Consider the following 17187-nt stretch of genomic DNA (forward strand, 5'->3'; position numbering starts at 1 on the left):
AGCCCTCAGAGAAAGAACAAAAAGCTGAAGCTGTGGACGTAGTTGAACCTGACAGGCTTTGGGGGTTAAGTATGGGACATTGTGTGGAAATTGACGTTGGGTAGGTACATTGAAAGCTGGTGGCTCGTTGAGTTTATTGAAAAAGCTGAATGTACTTTGTACCATGCTAGAACTATACCTAGGTGCAGTAGTAAAGTGACGCGCTGTGAAGGTCTTAGCAAATCCTGGAGCTAATAGCCTCCAGACGCACTGTGATTGTAACCGGTAGAACATATTCCAATTGCTGGATTCAGAGGTCAATAAGTTTGAATCTACGTAGACACTTCGTCACTGAGAAGTTAGGTAAATAGCCCAACCTTAAAATACTCTTCGTCCTAGCTTCACACTCTCGTCGTGGACAAGGCTGGGACGGTGATACAAGACGAGTAGCTCAGATTGTGTACGTACCTGTGCCGAAATTCTGAATTGATTCGAAATTTCGATCTGGAATCTGAGGAAGATGGACAATTTGTAAGCCTGAGAACTATTAAAGTAATATAGAACAGAAGTCAGGCTCTCGGATTGACAAGTTTTCACCTCCGGGATGAAAGAACAGCAATGGAAAGGAGAACCTAGAGATTTATTACCTGTCTTGAGAGAGATGGGGAAGAGATACGTATGAAAAAATGATCTGGGATATGTGACCGGAGCTGGACTTTGCTTGAAGAGCCGCACACTGGCCACATGAAATCCAGAGAGACTTCTCAGAAAGATTCGCGGATTGCTGACTGGATATCACAATTAGGCACTAAGACTTCAATAGGGGGTATGTTTTTGAGGTTCTACCTCGTTTCATTTCATTTCATTGGTATCTGCTTGTCGATGTCAAGCATGCCAATACCTGACCTTACCTACCTACTTTCTAGCATGCTCATCTGATATCGTGATATTCGCGAGTGCTATAACACGGATAAGAATACAAGTACAAAGTTGTACTTGAAAACTGGGACAGGTTCTCGAACCGTCAATCCTTCACTTCACCCCGAAGAAAGCCACACCATCCCTCGCAACTTTGATAGCCTTCTTCAAAGCCTGCTCCTCGGTATCAGTCCACTTGACAGAAAGTTCATCCCACTTCTTGAACTTGTACTCTTTCTTGTACTGCGATTGCATGGCTTGCATCCTGCTCATCTCTCGTGGATCTCCAGAGCCGCTGTAGATCATGAAGGCCGTGCAGGGAGGAAGCGCCTCGTAGACCTTGGAAATACGGCGGGTGAGCTCTGAAGTAGCGGTAGCAAGGCTTGCTTCGTCCGAGCCGATCGCTGGCAGTAGTGGGTCGACTGAGACTGCTGTTTTCGCTTTCTCAGGAGCCACAGCAGTAGAGTCATCGGTATTCTTTCCTGCCATTTCGGCATCAATGGCGGCAGCAACTTCAGCAGCTACAACTTTATTATTGTTCCACCATCCCTTGAGAGCTTCGAGTTCTCTGAAACGAGCCCACACGAAGTCGACTCCGCCACCAGGGATCTCCTTTCCATCATGATCACCCTTGACGGCGCGGATAACTCCCTCCATAACGTCTTCATCGCTCTTGCATCCGATGGGGAAGGTTGCTGCTGCACCAGGACCTTTTCTCGGCTCACCCCAATCAATAGCTGCACTAGACTTGCCGTTCACTGCGCTTGGTATGGCTGAACCACCCTGGCTTTTGTACCGAACACCAGCACGAGCGACTCTCTTGAATATGTTCTCTCCTTGTGCATCATTTGTGCCCCACTCCTTTCCTTTCTCACACTTCTGCTTGAGAAGATCAAGACAGCATCTTGCATCTTCTACAGAATCGTGACCAGCTCCTGGTCCGGTTGTTCCATGTCCTTTTTGGATCTCTCGGTTCAAGTACTTCTGTGCCAACCACTTCAGAGACGATTTGAGAGGTGGACCTCTGGGGTGAGGGTAGATGAGAGCAGTGTCAATGATAAAGGGATGTGTAATCTTTAGGGCATTCAAATCGGAATTAAGCGAGTGACCGACGAGAATAGCTCGAGGATGAAGAATGGACACCAGCTTCTTCTGGATGTCAGCAAGGGTCGTTGTAACTGGCGCAAGCATCGCTTCTGTGATGCCAGAATATCTGCGCGATGTTAGCTAGGGATTGAATTCCACATGAAAGCCTTACTGTGTAACGTAGTTTATGATCGGCTTGTCTGGCTTCACAAGCTCGTCAAGAACCACTGAACCATCCCATCCCACAATACTGATACGTGTGAGAGACAGCTCATCTTGACCAGATGCCTGTTTTCCTGTCACGCACATCTCACAGTCCATCGCCAGGACCTCGCGACCTGCTGTAATGGAACCAGACTCAACCTCCTTGTCTGGCGCAGTACCATCTTTGAAATATTCGACGAGCGTATCAACCCATCCATCATCAGTCGAGACCTTGTTCGTGCGACGAAATTTCAAGAGATTTGCTTTTCCTTCTTCGTCGTTGTATGATGCTGGGTGGAGTGTATAGTCGTTCTCTAGCAGCTCTTCCGGGGAATGAACGAATTCTGGGATTGGTACACGGACATTCTTCCAACCTTGTGGTTCTCTCGCAGGAGTAGCACCCTTCCTAGTTTTTTGCCATTGTTTTTCCTCTTTGTTTTTCGGTGCAGGCGCTGTAAGCATTGCATGGAGGGGCGAGTGCATCTTTCCATATTTATCATCACCTGGTGTCTTGACGGGCCAAATGTGCTCGAACATATCTGCGAATGGTAGAAGTGCTTCTGGCAGTTTCTCTGCCTTTAGTCTATTCGGAAAGTAATCGTCTGGGGAGCCGTAGGTTCGATCCCTTTGATCTCTATCCCTCCGATCCCTTCGGTCTCCGTCTCTATCTCTATGATCTCTGTCTCTTCCATCTCTATCCCTATGATCGCGAGAGTCTCGACGGTCCTCATCTCTCTTTTCTCTTCCCGACTCAGGTCTCGAACCCTCCTCAGTGGCTTGTGAGCGGAACATTGACATTTCCAAACCCGGAACCATGAGCACTACAACTTTTCGAATCTCTGGTCGATGTCGCACTGCAACGAATGCAGGAGCTGTACCGTCTGCAAGAATATACAAAACCAATTGCTGAAGATCGCTGATCTTGATTTGCGATTGCAGGCGGCTTTCCTTCGAGAATTGGATCGCGGGGTAGTTCTTGGAATCTTGCTTGGGAATCTTCTTCTTCTTCCGTGGGCGTCCTTCCACTGTCTGCCATCCTTCTGAGTCACCGCGCTCTCCTCTCTTGTCTTCGGTCTTTGGTAATCCCGTGTCTTGATTTGTTCTGCTCGTTAGACTGAATTCTGGAAGCTCAGGCTGGCGAGGCAGTGCCTGCGCAATGTCCGCATTTTCTTTGGAAGCGTCGTCGTCGTCCTCGTGTTTACGCTTTCTGCTCCCGTTCCCATTACTTGAGGAGTATGACGAAGATTGTCCATCCTCAGGAGTCGCCATGTTGTCTTAATTGTGTAGAGCTTGTCGGTAAGAGGCTGGGTCGAAGCAGCAGGGCAAAATCCAGTCTAGAATTTTGATACTGGCAAGGCTGGATCTAGCCGCATCAGGCGTAAGGCAAGGCTGAGAGATGGCAAGCAGCTTCCGGGTTAACATACCTAAGGTTGGTGAGCAATACCTACCCGCCTCGTCAATGATCCATTCTAAGCTCATAGCCATGAATATGGAATAACTAAAACCATCTCCGTCCAGAAACCCAATTGGTCATTCTTCGTATTTTATGCTGAGAGAATTCCTCGTTTTAACTTCGGTTGTCGATGGTTGTGCAAGCACTCAAATTGGAAGCACGAAAAGTCGCGTCAACGCGTAACGATTGAGATTGATCCAACAAGGTTACCAACATCAAGAGTGCCAACTCCATGCAAGCCTTTTCTTCAAAAGTACCCCAAGTTGAGCTTCTACCTCGTTAAATATCGCGGAAGAAGCTCACCATCATTTAAAGGAGATACCGAGATCAACGACATGGAAACTCTCCTTACTATCTGCATCCAGTGTAACGCTGAGCTGGGTCGTTTTAGAAACTCCTGGAACGGCATTGGAAATAGCTATCACAGCCCTGTATACCCTCCTGTCTCAGTAGATGGTCTGGAAGCAACAGGGCCAATCTACAATGGCGCCAAAAACTCTTACATAGAGCATAGGTAAGCTCCCTAACAACAAACACATGATCATGAGCTCAATTGAAGACGACAGTCATTTACAAGACATTGCTTGTATAGAATGTCAAGCTGTGGTCGGACTGCGATGTGAAAGTGCTCCTGAGGGACACATGCTGAAAGAGTGAGTTCATAAAATCGTCCACCGTCTCACAGCAGGATGTCCCAAAAGTCAATCAAAGTTTAAAGTGTCAATTTCGTATATTGCCTACTGACTCCTTTGTAGGAATCAGCTCATTGTCAGACTCACCACTATGTACGTCATTAGTGAGCATGATGGTGAGAAGGCGAAGATATCAATCCTTAGATCCTTCCCTCTTAGCATCACTTCTGGCAAGAGACCGACTGGGCCTCGCAGAGCAGCTACAGCTCAGCCTTCGGCCCGATCTGTACGTTCAGTACATGGAGCCTCAACTCCGCTACATACAGCCGTGGTCTCTAGAAAACCGAATTCCGATAGCTGTACATCAATCTCATCAACCAACGTTACCATGCTACAAGTGACCAGATTCAAAGACTGGGCCGAGGGTGCCATCAGTAATCAGCAAAAGCATATCGATCGGATCTCTGGCACTGTCGATCGTATCGAACGTGATATGAGACTCTTTAGAGAATTCATGCATGAGGCACGGTCGGACCTTTCTTCGAGCCTACAGGTTCCAGATTCGGCTGGAGAGGAAGACCTATCCGCTCTTCGAGAAGATCTTGATGAATTGCGTAAGAGAGTGGAGAGCAATGGGCAAGATATTTCGAGGGCCAGCGATGACCTCCCCGGAAAAAGTCTCGAGGCCATTGCAAATGATGTTGAGCAAGTCAGTCAAAAGGTCATTGAAGTCGATGAGTTGAAATCAGCGTTGGCGAGAATGAGGGCTCGAGTCGAACTCCTGGAAAGGGATTCTGAGCTCTTCACCACAACAAACCGCCAACAGCACTCTGGTTTCGGTTCAAAGAAACGTAGGAACAGCCAGCTGGATGATCTTCGCAGTGCCTCAGATGATTTGCGAACGGATTCTTTGCAGAAAAAGAGAAACGTCCCCCTCAGGTCAACACATGGACAAGAATCTTCGAATGATGTCGAAACTCAAGACCAGCAGACTGGACGAGTTCGTGAAGTAATCGAGATTCTGTCATCCGAGCATGACCCAACTTCCCCATCTCGAGGCCAAGGGAACAAGCAAGACCGACCTAAGAACTACAACAACACAGAGAACAGCCAGTATTCTATCCCAAACTCTACTTCCTCCACGTATGTCCTGGAAGAGTCAAGCGGGAACCGCCAAGTCCCCACCTCACTACAAACGCACATCGCAGACAAAGGCCCTTCAGCAATTTCTCGAACAAGTACATCTCGCATCGAAGTCAGCGTACCTTCCTCTACCGCTCGCGCCATGTCACTTCAGCAACAGGCCGTCCCATATCGAGATGATAATGGGGTACTCTTTCTACCAAATGGGAGGGTCGACGGACGCTCTCTTCGTTTTAAGAAGCAAAGGACAGGTAAGGAGAACATAGCACCAGATAGCCGCGAAGAGCTAGACTCCATGGAGCGAGATCGCGAGTGGACCCCATTTGCCAGGTCTAAAGTGAATGGCAAGGCTACTTCGGCTTCAGCGTCGGCTAGACAAGATTCTGTGTCACCTGGCGAGGGTGCGTGTGAAGGCGATGATGGTGTGAAGAATTTATACAAGTGCGGCGGCTGCGGCAAAGAGTATCGCCACCCCGGTAGTCTTAACTATGTATGTCTTCTGATGTCCAATACTACAAGGATGATAGCTAACTTCTTGCAGCATCACAGTCACTCTGGTGGCGCCTGTAGCCGAGCTGATGACGATATTGTCCCTCGAAATTTCCAATGCGAGAAGTGTAAGAAGGTTTACAGCGTATATCAGAGCCTCGAATACGTAAGTTATCCTCTACAATGCACTATGACAACTCGATAAGTGCTAAAAAATGTCACTCATAGCACCGCAAGCATTCCAACTGCAATCCGACAGCTGAACCCCATGCATCCTCCACGAACTCCACCACGTGCAACATATGCAACCGGACTTTCAAGAACATGTCTGGTTTCTCCGTCGTAAGCATCCAGTCCCTATCCCTGACTATATGCCCAATCTCACGGACGTGAATTAATATTCCCCAACAGCATAAATGTGTGAAGGCCATAACGCCAGCCCTCAACATTGCTACGAGAGAAACGGTCCTTGCAGAGCGAGAGCGATTAGTTCGCGCCACGCTGGAGAGAGAACTCGGTCGATGAGGTGACATCAGTTTGTGGATTCCATAGGACCAGAATGGATTCAAGGTGTACCATGGGGCATTCTAAGCTGTGGGAAACGGAAACGGGAGAAGCATTTCAGGGCATTGCATTGCAGGGTTGTCGTAGTGGTCTTCGGGGGACTGGTAAGCTACTTCAATGTGGTAAGAGAATGAAATGAGCAGAATTTGGCTTGCCCTGCGAGTTCTATTCACTGTCCTTCGGTGATGCATCTACGAGCCTGTACACAACAGCGCAGAGTACGTAATTCATTCACTCCGTCCAATAAACTCAATCTCACAGCATATCAGATTCACATATAGAGTATGCCCGCTGGTTTATCTACCCCAACTTGAGTCACAACCGTGGAAAAGCAATCAAGCAAATATCAATCATCAACATCCTCACCCTACTTGAGCTCGTTCCCAGATCCCTCCCATCTACGTCAAACATAAACCCGTTCTTCCAACCACTCATCTCTTCGTGCTCACTATCTCGAATCAACATTATGGTGAACGATCGTATCTTTGCGGCAGTACTACCTCCGGTGGTGATCCTGTCTGCAGTACTCAGCGCAATCACCACATGGCTGGTCTTCATATGGAAAGAAAAACGCCAAGTCATCGCACCGCAAGACGTCAATCTCGCTGAAAGGGCCGGTGTTCCTGACGTTCCAGGAGCGTTACAACAGCCATATTTGAATGCTACGGCTGTCAGCAACAACAACTCAGTTTCTGTCTCTGCCACTGCTCACGAATCGTCCGCGATCCGAAACCGCTCGGTTGCTTTCCCACCGACGTACGCTGATAACTGGACGCCCCAACCAAAAGAGTACTCCCGCAGAGAGTTCAACCTGATTCAAGACTTCAAATCATCTTACATCCTGACCCGATTCAATGACTTACGTATTTCACTCCAAAATTTCGCAAGCAACATTTCCTGGAAATCTCTGCCCCCTTCAACCCCCTTGGATTTCCAAGCCCTCCTCGACACCCACTCATACCCATACACCGCCGACGAACTCACTCAACTCCAACACCTCGAATCCCGACTTCAAGACCCCCACTCAAGAAAATCGTGATTACGCATTGAGAGCTCTCCTCTCCTGGATCATATGCACAAAAATCTCCCTCCACGCCTCGCCATCATGGAGTCTTCTCTCCCCCGCACTGGTCAGAACAGCACATGCAGTCGACGGTAATGAATTCGACGAGTTCCGGTGCTGGGCGTGGGAGAAGACGAGAGTGTATTTAAGCTTCCTGTCGTGCAAAGAGCCTGTGCGTGTGCACGAATCTTTGATTGATGATCTAGGAGAACCGGCGATTAATCCTGGTGCTGGGGAGAGACTTGTTTCCCTGGTGAGAGATCTCCTACAACCATTTGTTGAGATGGATGATGGTGAGTTGGAGCGATGCGTGGGTATTGCTGCCGTGCTTGGGTTTGGCATGCAGCGAGATCTTCGGCCGTGGAAAGTCGGTTTCTCGCAGAGATATAGCGGGGGAAAGGCTCGATTGGATGATGAGGGTGTGGTGAGAGAGCGTACGCTTGCGCCGTTCTCGGTTCTGGTGGATGATGATGAAGCTGAAGATTTCGTTGCTGACGGACAAGTGTGAATACAGAAATCTTTTATCCACGTTGTCATATTGTGCACACGAGACTAATTGGATTGTCGTGCATGTAGTACACTTTTTCCTGCTCTTGTTGCACTTGGTGATGAGTCGGGGCTGAGGCATGAGAATCCGGTTGTGATTGAAGGTGTTAGGGTTGGGGAGTGGAAGAATGCCGTTGAAGTCAAAAAGCGGAGACGATGGCTGTGAAGTTATGCTCACCTATGATGGTTGCTAGGAAGTGCTGGGTGGCGGGAGAAGCATCATAAAGACACAGACATCGGATTCAGGTGGGTGAAATTAACCTACTCAGCATCCGATACTCCTGGGGAACTACAAATCCAGCGTTTTCAAGTTGGTGTGCAGAAATAACGTGTTATATTGCTGCCATGTGCAATTCGGAAGAGGTAAAATATACATGTGTCCTGTGATTCAAGCTTAACCTACACGTCGCCGAGAGAATGTACGAGTCAGCCATGATCCAGCCATTCGACGTGGCTTTGCTTGCACTTTGGGTGCTGGCATCATAGTTAACAAAGAGTCGCATGCGCTTGGGAAGTCTCTTGAGAACGCATTCATGACAATGGTGCGAGGGCTGTGCGCGTGACCATCCAAAATCAAACTTGTTCGTGGGTCAGCATGGTGCTTTAGAAATGACTCGACAATAGAAATCCACGCAGCTCCTTCGTCTCGGATTGGAGATTGCTCAAGTAGTGCTTGTAGGGCTTGGTGCCATCCCGATCTCTCGTCGCCACACGGCATATTGGGATCACATCCCTTCCGAAGCATTATCGACAATAGTTTCCTGTTCTTGGAGAGGTATGAATACGACGCCTCTGGTAGTGGGAAGTGCGCGGGTTTTGACCAGTCAAGGTAGCTCAAGTAAGGCGCTTTTGGATTTATTGAAATTTCCACGGGCTTGTCCGCGCTTTCAAGGAGTTTTGCGCAAATGAAATGCTTTAAATTGTACTTCTCAGTAAGCGAAACGAAGTCATACATTTTCTCCTCGCGATACTGCTGTTGCACCCAATGACAGTCCACAGATCCCGAGCCTAAAAGCAATTGCTGAACCGTTCTGTCGAATTCTTCAAGGACTTGTAGTTGTGGTTGAGAGGTTTCAATCTCTGTTTGATAAGCCGTTGCCATCGATCGAGCAACGAGACCTGCCATTGGGTGGACGCCAGAAATCACGGGTATATTCCCATACCAGCGCTTCAGGTGCAGTATGCTTGCATATAATAAGGCTTGACATGGACTGAAACGCTTCTTTGTCTCATCAAGCGTGTTCTCCTGTAGCATTTGTCTGCCACCATCGGTTTCCAGAAAGTCTTTCACTGTCCGATGAAGCCACTGAATACGTGCGCCACCAATCTTTGTAGAGAATATCCTGCCCGTGTGTGGACAGGAGTCACGTTGCCAATAGCTAGGTATCTCCAGAAGACCTGCGCAGCGCACTTTGAGACGACAGTCAACGTCGTCAACTCGATCGGCAACCTCAGTATCTGGCATCAACTGAACTTGACTTTGAATGACCTCGTGTTCATTTGAATTAAAGGTTAAGGAGAGTTCGATGGCGGAAAGTCCGTCTCCCTGAGGGTGATCCTCATGAAGAAGGGTTGATATATGTTGGTACATGAGCATGATTTGCAAAATCTGAGAGCCTTCCTGTAAGTAGATTGGCTCAACCAATTTGAGCATGTACGTGAAAAGAGCTTCCAACTCATCTGGCAAAAGATCCAGTCTCCGTTGAAGGTCCCTGATTTTGTCGCGATTCATCAATCCTCGAAGAAGAGATGTGACAACCAGTCTGACCCACAGGAACACGCCAGATGCTTTGGCAATTATCTCTTGAACTAGTCGGGGCGCTTCAAGGGCTTCTGAGATGTAGAGCTCCTTCATTTTCTTGTTTCTGCACAATGTATCGTTGATGTAGGTCTCGATGTCCCCTCTGGTCAAATCCTGGAGCTTCAATTGAGGACAATAGGAGAATGCTTCTTCAAACACCACCCATGGGCGACTGGATATGCAGATCTTAATTTTTCGAGATATAGTGGACTTGAACCACGTTATTGTATCTATTGGATCTCCGGAGTACTCGTCGAGTCCGTCTATGAACAAACAAAGATACCCAAAATCTTCTCGCAAGAGGCGCTGGAAAGCCTGCTTCAATTCAAGAATTGTCCAACGGTGGTGTCTCTCGGATGTGAGTATATGTTGAAACTCGTAATCTTCGATTAAAGAGTCCGGGAAGTTTTGATATCGAGTGGGGAAGAGGACAGGAACCAGCTTCTCATTTTTCGAGAGAATTTTATATACGACAGCTCTCAGCAAGCCTAGCTGAGAGGATTGATCCGATCCCCCGCCGTTCCAAAAGAAGAAATCTGCTACTGTCACATCGTTCTCGTCATTGCTCCATTTCTGTAGCATGGATCTTGTTCTTGGATCCCTAGATATATGGCGCATGAGTGTCGACTTCCCAGAACCCGCTTTGCCATTAATCCAATAGATACCAGAGCCTTTTGTTAGCCATTGTCGGAAACTACTCCACGGAGTTTCATCTGCAAATGCTTCGCCAAAAATCCAGTCAAAAGTCTGTGTGTGAGCATCAGGAATTGCCAATGATCGGTTGTCCGTTGTGGGATATGTCAGACTAGCCAGAATCGACCGCCTGAACTCGACTTCGCATTTAATCCGCATCTTTTCCAAACCAATTCTCACCGCTTCTGCCTTCTCTTCCAGCAGTTTTTGCTTTCGCTCCTGTCTTTCTTTGAAAGTTGAGTGAAAGTCGTCCTCTTCGGGCTGGTCATAGACATGATCGTTCTTTTCAAGAATCTCTTCCCCCAACATATCGAAGTTATTCAGCTTCTCAACTGGCTTTGCCCGCTTCGACTCATCCTGCAAGTAGTGTCTCACAGCGTCGATGATAATTTGCCGAGTCTTCGCATGCTGTTCTTCCGCAGCCTGTTTATCGAGCTTATCATCGAGCACCAACCGATTTTGCGACAATTCCTTGACCATGTATTTTGTGTTGTAATCAAGCCATTCGAACCTTCGTGAATTCCGGATAGCTTCGAGATCAAACTGTTCCCTAAATAAATTGTTAATACAGCCTGGATGGGCCGAATAGGGTATGCTGACTTGAAAGCGACCAAAATATGTAGGCTCATCTCGGCATTGAGATGATTTAACCTAGATGCAAGACCTTCCAAGTCTTTCTTACTCCACACCGTCTCTAGAGATTCTCTGAAGCTCCTCCACTTTCTCTGTCCAGGTGTGCCTCCTTCAACCTTGTGCTTATCCAGGTATTGTAGGATCTCATTCGACACGCTGATACATGCCTCGGATAAGGCTCTAAGTGATTGATTCTGCTCTTGTTCCATCTTAGACGCCCCACATTTTTCTGCGAGACGCTTGCTGAGGCGTTGTATGTCTTCTGTAACAAGCTCGAGATCACGATGTTCAGGGAGCGCCCCGTCCGCAGATTTGTATATGCCCCGACAGTTCGAGACAACGCGGCTCGTGAAGTCGATCAGCTGGATTATATTGCTAGCAAGCGATAAAGCAGTGAGAGGATCCATTGGATCAGCCCGGCGGGGGCATGAGCCCGCTGTCGCAATGCTGCAATATTCTGAAGGCTTGGGACGGCGCGGCTCAAGTCAAAAAATGCCAACTTCTGTCTTCATGGGCGATTGCGCATCAAGTATCATGCATGTTGGCTGGCATCTTGGAATGTGGTTATCTTCTAAGCTCGTTGCAATTATCTACTCGGAAAGCTGCCTTCTCCTTACGAGCCTTGCTGCGTGTTGCGCTGGCTGTGCGGCTGGACATGATCTGTGTCGTACAAGGTGAGGCTTATGGATCTGTTGATTGGTACGATAATCGCTCTATTGCCTCATCTTCGAAGCTGCAGGGAAGATCTAATTGGCCAAACGCGAACCTTGGAAACACACCTCCCAGCTCCGAGCTTTAAAGCTTCTTGTCATCTGTGTGCGAGGGACGCCAGCATGAAGCAGATGCAGTTAGAAGTGAATGTAAAGTAGATATGGCATACCTATGAACCTGTCTGGATGCCTGGAACAAGTCCAAGCAACTATACCATGCACTCCGACCATTCCACTCCTAAATGCCATGAGTTTGCGTGTATGGTACAGCACACCTCATTATACTCTCCATGAACTCGCACAAAACGATCCGTAAAAGATATTTCCATCTCATCAACCCCCACCCCCCAAAATCCCACCCATCAACCCCCCTAACCCTCTAATCTCCCTCCCCACCCTCTCCGCCTCCTTCCTCCCCCGCTCACCCACACCCACACCCACATCCCCTCCATCCCTACCCGCTACCATCCACCTCCTCAACACCTCCCCCATACCCCCCCTCACCCTCTGCACCTCCTCCACATCCCTAATCTCCGCCTCAACCTCCCTCACAAACACACTTTCCTCCCCATGGCTCTGGCGTGCTTCACTCCATACCACGATGATCAGGACGTGAAAAGCGTTGATGAGGTCGATTCCTTGAAATGCTTTTGCGATGTTGTCTTTGAGTTGGAGATCTGAGGCTTGTGATGGGGATGTTCGTGAAGATGAAGGTGCTGCTGTTGTGGTTCGCATATTCGAGATATCCTGGAGGAGTTCCGTTGGTGTGAGAGATGCTATGTGTTTCAGTAGTTTGGCGATGGTGTAGAGCCGTACGACGCGGACGGGGTGGTGGGGCTGTGGATATATGAAGATGTCGCAGTTGAGGAAGAGGAAGAGGAGGGTGAGGAGGGCGGCGGTGAAGGATTGGGATTGGGTTTGAGTGGAGATGTAGGATAGATAGAGGTCGTGGAGGAGTTCGGGGAAGGGTAGGAGAGCGAAGACCCCGTGGGTGGTGAGCGCGGAGAGGGATTTGAGTGCCGTGAGGAGGGATGAAGTGTGGTTCTGTTGGAGGAGAGTGAGTGGTTTTGAGGATGTGGCGAGAGATGTGAGGGTGGATGTGAGGGTGGGATTCTGCTTGAGTGTTGATAGACAGTGCTCGGCTGTTTTCAAGGCTTCTTGGTGCGAATAAAGAACATCCGTCCTCGTTGTCTTCTCGACCTCATTCCCAATCGCATCATCCTTCTGGCAGCGGAGAAAGTGCTTATAGGCATTCACATGGTCTTCACATCTTGCACACTTGCAAGTGAAGAAGTAACGTTGCTTCAGTGTCGATTGGCGCTTCGCGAGAGATTCCGTCGGGTCGATATACGAGATGAAGATTTCCTCATCTTTCTTGATTGGTCGTAGAGCTCGGAGTGAGACATTGCGGGAGTCGAAGACTATAAACGCGTTTGGTGTACAAGAGTGGTTTGCACGTGCGAGGGTGGGTGAGAAGCACAATCCTACCGGCGTGTTGTCTGGGAGGGTAATGCGGAAGGCATTTGTTGATAGCTATATGTGAGAGGTCAGCTTCGAAACAAGGACAACAGAAAGCACGTGTAAAATAATGGATAAGTTAGTAGACTTACAACACAAAGCCACCTCATAGCATCCTCCATCCTCCCCGCCCCAGCCTTCGTAAACTCCACCCCCGCCCTCGCCTGCAGTACAATCTCCTCCCACCTCTTCATATCGCCCTTCAACTCCCCCACATGACTCTCCAGACCCTTCCAATCCCTCTCCTCCCCCTCACCAGCATCCACCTCCCCACCCTTCCTCAACAACATCACAATCAACGCCCTCACAGCCGTAGGCGGTAACCCCTGCAAACCCTTCAACACCTTACATTCCCGACTGTGACTCTCTCTCCAATGGGAGTTCTGACATGCTGTGGAACAGTAATATGGGATTTTACATCCGCCGCAGCGTTTTAGGGATGGTTGTTCAGAGATGCAGAAGGAGCAGGTGGTTTGGAGACTGTCGTTTTCGATGAGGAGGAGATTGGGGTTGGGGAGTTTGGTGATGAGGGAGCCGGGGGGGAAGGGTGAGGATGCGGCAAGGCCGGTGCCGTATGGGGTGGTGATTTGGTGGGTGTTGTTTACTTTGAGGGTTGATATGTGGTGCACATTTTTGGAGTCGCTGATGGATTTCTGATTTGACATTTCGAGGGGGTTGCTCCAAGGGTGGATATAAAATGTTGAGTGGCTAAATGACGTGTAGAGCCTTGGAATCTTATATGATTGTTGGCCTGGGGAGGTTACATTATCCTAAAAGGTTCATGAGGATGCAACAAGAATGAGGATGAAATCGCGAAAATGTTTAGCGAAGGCTTTGTTGTCATGTGATCATGCATTGTTGACTGATTTTATTTTAGAAGACCGGAGCGTAGGCCGTAATAACTTACAGGATTGACCAACTAATATCATAACTATGATAATAAAGCTGCTTCGTTCAAGTATGGGGATAGAATGAAGACCGTCATAGGACGAGCATCATGTGATTGGCGGTAGTAAGGCGATGTTTACTTCTGGATGAATTGGGTGACAGAGAATTCTATGGGTATCTGCTCTTCCTTAATGTTACAAAATATCTCATAACCAGCCCAAGGCCTCTGGCCCATGGCTCTGCAATCCCAATATGGAACTTAATCCCTTTTGTACGCCACGCCATGCAGTTTCCCAGGCCAAAACATAGCCAACTAAAATCAAAAAGACCAAATCTAGACATGCTTCCACCCATTCTGATAAAGCACCTGCATCTCATTAACCAAGCACTCCATCCCAGGCTCAAATCGTGTCTCGGGCGGATCCAGCTTCCTCCCCTTCTCAACCCACGTCTGAACCCTTCCCAGCACCATCTTATTCTCACTCCAAATCTTCACCTGCGTCACCCACCTCGCCCATCTATTCGCCCAAGCACCCCTAACGACCTCGAACCCGCCCGGCCAGAAACTCCCATCGCCACCGGGAATCCCGGTATTCTCGTTGGCGATCGAACTCTTGATCTCCATACCGCCATTCACCCTAGAATACGGCCCTGCTCTATATGCAACTCGCACGTTAGGGTTCATCCAGACGCCTTTCTCTTGGCGGAGTGGATTGTCGGCGTGGATGAGACAGCATTCTGAGCCCTCGAGGTGTTCTTTGGCAAGGGAGTCGGAGATGCCGCGGAACTTAAGGGGTGGTGAGGCGTAGAATGGGGCGGCGTCGAGGGAGATGAGGCCATTCCAGCAGGAGGAGACGGGAACGGGGAGATTCTGATACAGACTTTGGCGAGAGAGTGGGGAGAAAAAGTAGGGGTAGCGCTGGGAGGCGGTTTTGAAGCCGCTGCTGTCGCGGAGGGCAAATGTGTCGTAGTAGATTTGTGGGTCGCTGGAGATGTCTAAGGCACATGCTGCGGCGTAAGCTCCGTCTCTGGTAGAAAGGAGTGTGGTGACATCTTCTGTCTGTGAGACCAGGCCAGTTAGCAAGACACAGAATCGAAGATCACGTGATGTCAGATTTCATGAACTCACTGAGAAGACCACGTCGTTGATCCAGAGAATTCTGTCGAACTTCCTGCTATCTCTCATCTCTGCCAGTGGCTCCATAGCTTGATTTCTCAACGCTGCCAAATAAGGGATGCGTCGTACTTCCCACCCCGGCTCTCCTCTGCCCGTGAAGATCCACCCAGTCCTATCTTCTCCCTCCTTAGGAACCTTCTTTATCGATTCCATCTGCTCAGTGACATTCATTCCCAGAGAAATTTTATGCGTCACCCCCAGAGCATCTAATTTCCCCTTGAGCTCTTTCAGCGCTCCTTTCGTATCCTCCTGCGACCCAGACTCGATGATCGACACAAACACATTTTGCGGTCCCAAATGCTGTATCAGATCTATAAGGCGATCATTATAGTACAAACGAAGCATGTACTCAGAGTTCCGGAACATGGACGCAATGAATATCTTCTGATCTTTCAGGTGAGCTGGAAGAGAGGATCGCCTGATCGGAACCGGCCGCGACGAGATGAGTGAGAATGCATCGAGGAGGAAGAGGAATGCAAGAGTCAACAACAGAGGTTTGGGTCGAAAGTATTTCCGCCGTAAAGATCGAGATGTGAGGATCATTTTTTGGAAGGACGGGATGCGATGAGGTGGCGTTGTGGGGAAGAGAGGCTAGTTCATGTGTTCAGGGGAAGCCTCGTCGCTCATCCAATCCATCTCAAGCCTAAACCTCGTGCAGACAAGGGTGAAGAACTCAAAAGCCACGCTGAGCTGCGTGGAGTTGATAAACAAACTTCGGAACTTGTCCCAGACGGCTCGCGCGGTGTGAGAATTAGGAGAGGAAGAATGCAGAGAGTGTGGAGAAAATAAGGGGAAGGAAGGGAGTGACCAAGTGGTACGGCTAAGGTGCTGGCTGTACTACAAAGGTCTAACAAGAGTCCAGGGCGACACCAAATTTTGTTTCAGGTACGATTTTGGGCGTGAATACGGGGAAAAGTGACCGGGCCAAGCGAGCCAAGAGGAGTGCGCCTTGTTAGCACTGCCGAGAACGGTAATTTACGGGGGGCAAAATGATTGGCAGATATCTCCGGGCGAATAGGATACGAGAGATCTCCAGTAGGGTTGCAACTGGTGACTGTCGCTTGTTATTGACAACACTGTTCCGTTTTGTAGCTGGAGGACATCAATTATCAGTGAAAGCAGCTCGCGGTTATATCATACTTAACTCTTAAGTATTTTTGAGGCCTCCAAGACTACAAATAGTTACTGGTTTCTGATACTTCACAAATGACTACTTCTTACCTATGTCTCCTTTTGACTTCCCCAGTGTCCACGAGATTATGATCAAGTTCATTCCAGGCCATTACAGTATCTCGGCGGACGATATAAACATTAGACCAGCAGACATCCTTTTGTGCTTGATACTTCATGAGATATATTTCGATTCCATGAAGACTTAGTCACAGACCAGAAACTCCAACTGCTGGTTCCCAATGTCGAAGGGACCGAGCGAGAGATTGGGATTCTTCACGGTCTAATTGTTAGACAGATAATGGAAATTTTTGGCAACAGCGATTCACTCACTTATTAATCACAGCATTTCCATCAAATACCTACCAAGTCACCAATCTATCACACTCCCACCATGACTCTCCTTCATCGGAGAATCCGCAACATCCCATCACAAGACTCTTTCATATCAATAATCATCTCCTCCAATCTCACTCAGCAGGCGTCAAACGGACTATCACTGCTGCTAAGTAAGTGGGAG

The 17187-nt window shown here is 48.6% G+C and overlaps 6 protein-coding genes across 6 annotated transcripts; 2 read left to right on the plus strand and 4 right to left on the minus strand.

The window, feature by feature from the left end:
* Positions 1 to 1011: 1011 nt before the first annotated feature.
* Positions 1012 to 3456, minus strand: ONS95_005334 (uncharacterized protein; the record flags this gene model as incomplete). The annotated part of the gene is made up of 2 exons (XM_058498738.1): positions 1012 to 2110; positions 2156 to 3456. 2 exons carry the CDS (start codon positions 3454 to 3456, stop codon positions 1012 to 1014), a joined length of 2400 nt encoding a protein of 799 aa, XP_058351003.1.
* A 519-nt stretch (positions 3457 to 3975) lies between these two features.
* ONS95_005335 (uncharacterized protein) lies at positions 3976 to 6429 on the plus strand (the record flags this gene model as incomplete). Its single annotated transcript, XM_058498739.1, has 6 exons — positions 3976 to 4154; positions 4207 to 4293; positions 4396 to 5905; positions 5957 to 6070; positions 6133 to 6246; positions 6316 to 6429. The coding sequence occupies 6 exons, from the start codon at positions 3976 to 3978 to the stop codon at positions 6427 to 6429; spliced, it is 2118 nt and encodes a 705-aa protein (XP_058351004.1).
* Positions 6430 to 6934: 505 nt separating this feature from the next.
* Positions 6935 to 8039, plus strand: ONS95_005336 (uncharacterized protein; the record flags this gene model as incomplete). Its single annotated transcript, XM_058498740.1, has 2 exons — positions 6935 to 7331; positions 7357 to 8039. 2 exons carry the CDS (start codon positions 6935 to 6937, stop codon positions 8037 to 8039), a joined length of 1080 nt encoding a protein of 359 aa, XP_058351005.1.
* A 432-nt stretch (positions 8040 to 8471) lies between these two features.
* ONS95_005337 (uncharacterized protein) lies at positions 8472 to 11611 on the minus strand (the record flags this gene model as incomplete). Its single annotated transcript, XM_058498741.1, has 2 exons — positions 8472 to 11121; positions 11172 to 11611. The coding sequence occupies 2 exons, from the start codon at positions 11609 to 11611 to the stop codon at positions 8472 to 8474; spliced, it is 3090 nt and encodes a 1029-aa protein (XP_058351006.1).
* A 636-nt stretch (positions 11612 to 12247) lies between these two features.
* Positions 12248 to 14220, minus strand: ONS95_005338 (uncharacterized protein; the record flags this gene model as incomplete). Its single annotated transcript, XM_058498742.1, has 2 exons — positions 13525 to 14220; positions 12248 to 13447 (listed from the first exon to the last, which is right to left on the minus strand). The coding sequence occupies exons 1-2, from the start codon at positions 14095 to 14097 to the stop codon at positions 12248 to 12250; spliced, it is 1773 nt and encodes a 590-aa protein (XP_058351007.1). The 5' UTR covers positions 14098 to 14220.
* Positions 14221 to 14654: 434 nt separating this feature from the next.
* Positions 14655 to 16040, minus strand: ONS95_005339 (uncharacterized protein; the record flags this gene model as incomplete). Its single annotated transcript, XM_058498743.1, has 2 exons — positions 14655 to 15380; positions 15450 to 16040. The coding sequence occupies 2 exons, from the start codon at positions 16038 to 16040 to the stop codon at positions 14655 to 14657; spliced, it is 1317 nt and encodes a 438-aa protein (XP_058351008.1).
* Between the last annotated feature and the right edge of the window lie 1147 nt (positions 16041 to 17187).

This window comes from Cadophora gregata (assembly GCF_030347475.1).
Source record: "Cadophora gregata isolate MNR1 chromosome Unknown scaffold_16, whole genome shotgun sequence".
NCBI lineage: Eukaryota > Fungi > Ascomycota > Leotiomycetes > Helotiales > Ploettnerulaceae > Cadophora > Cadophora gregata.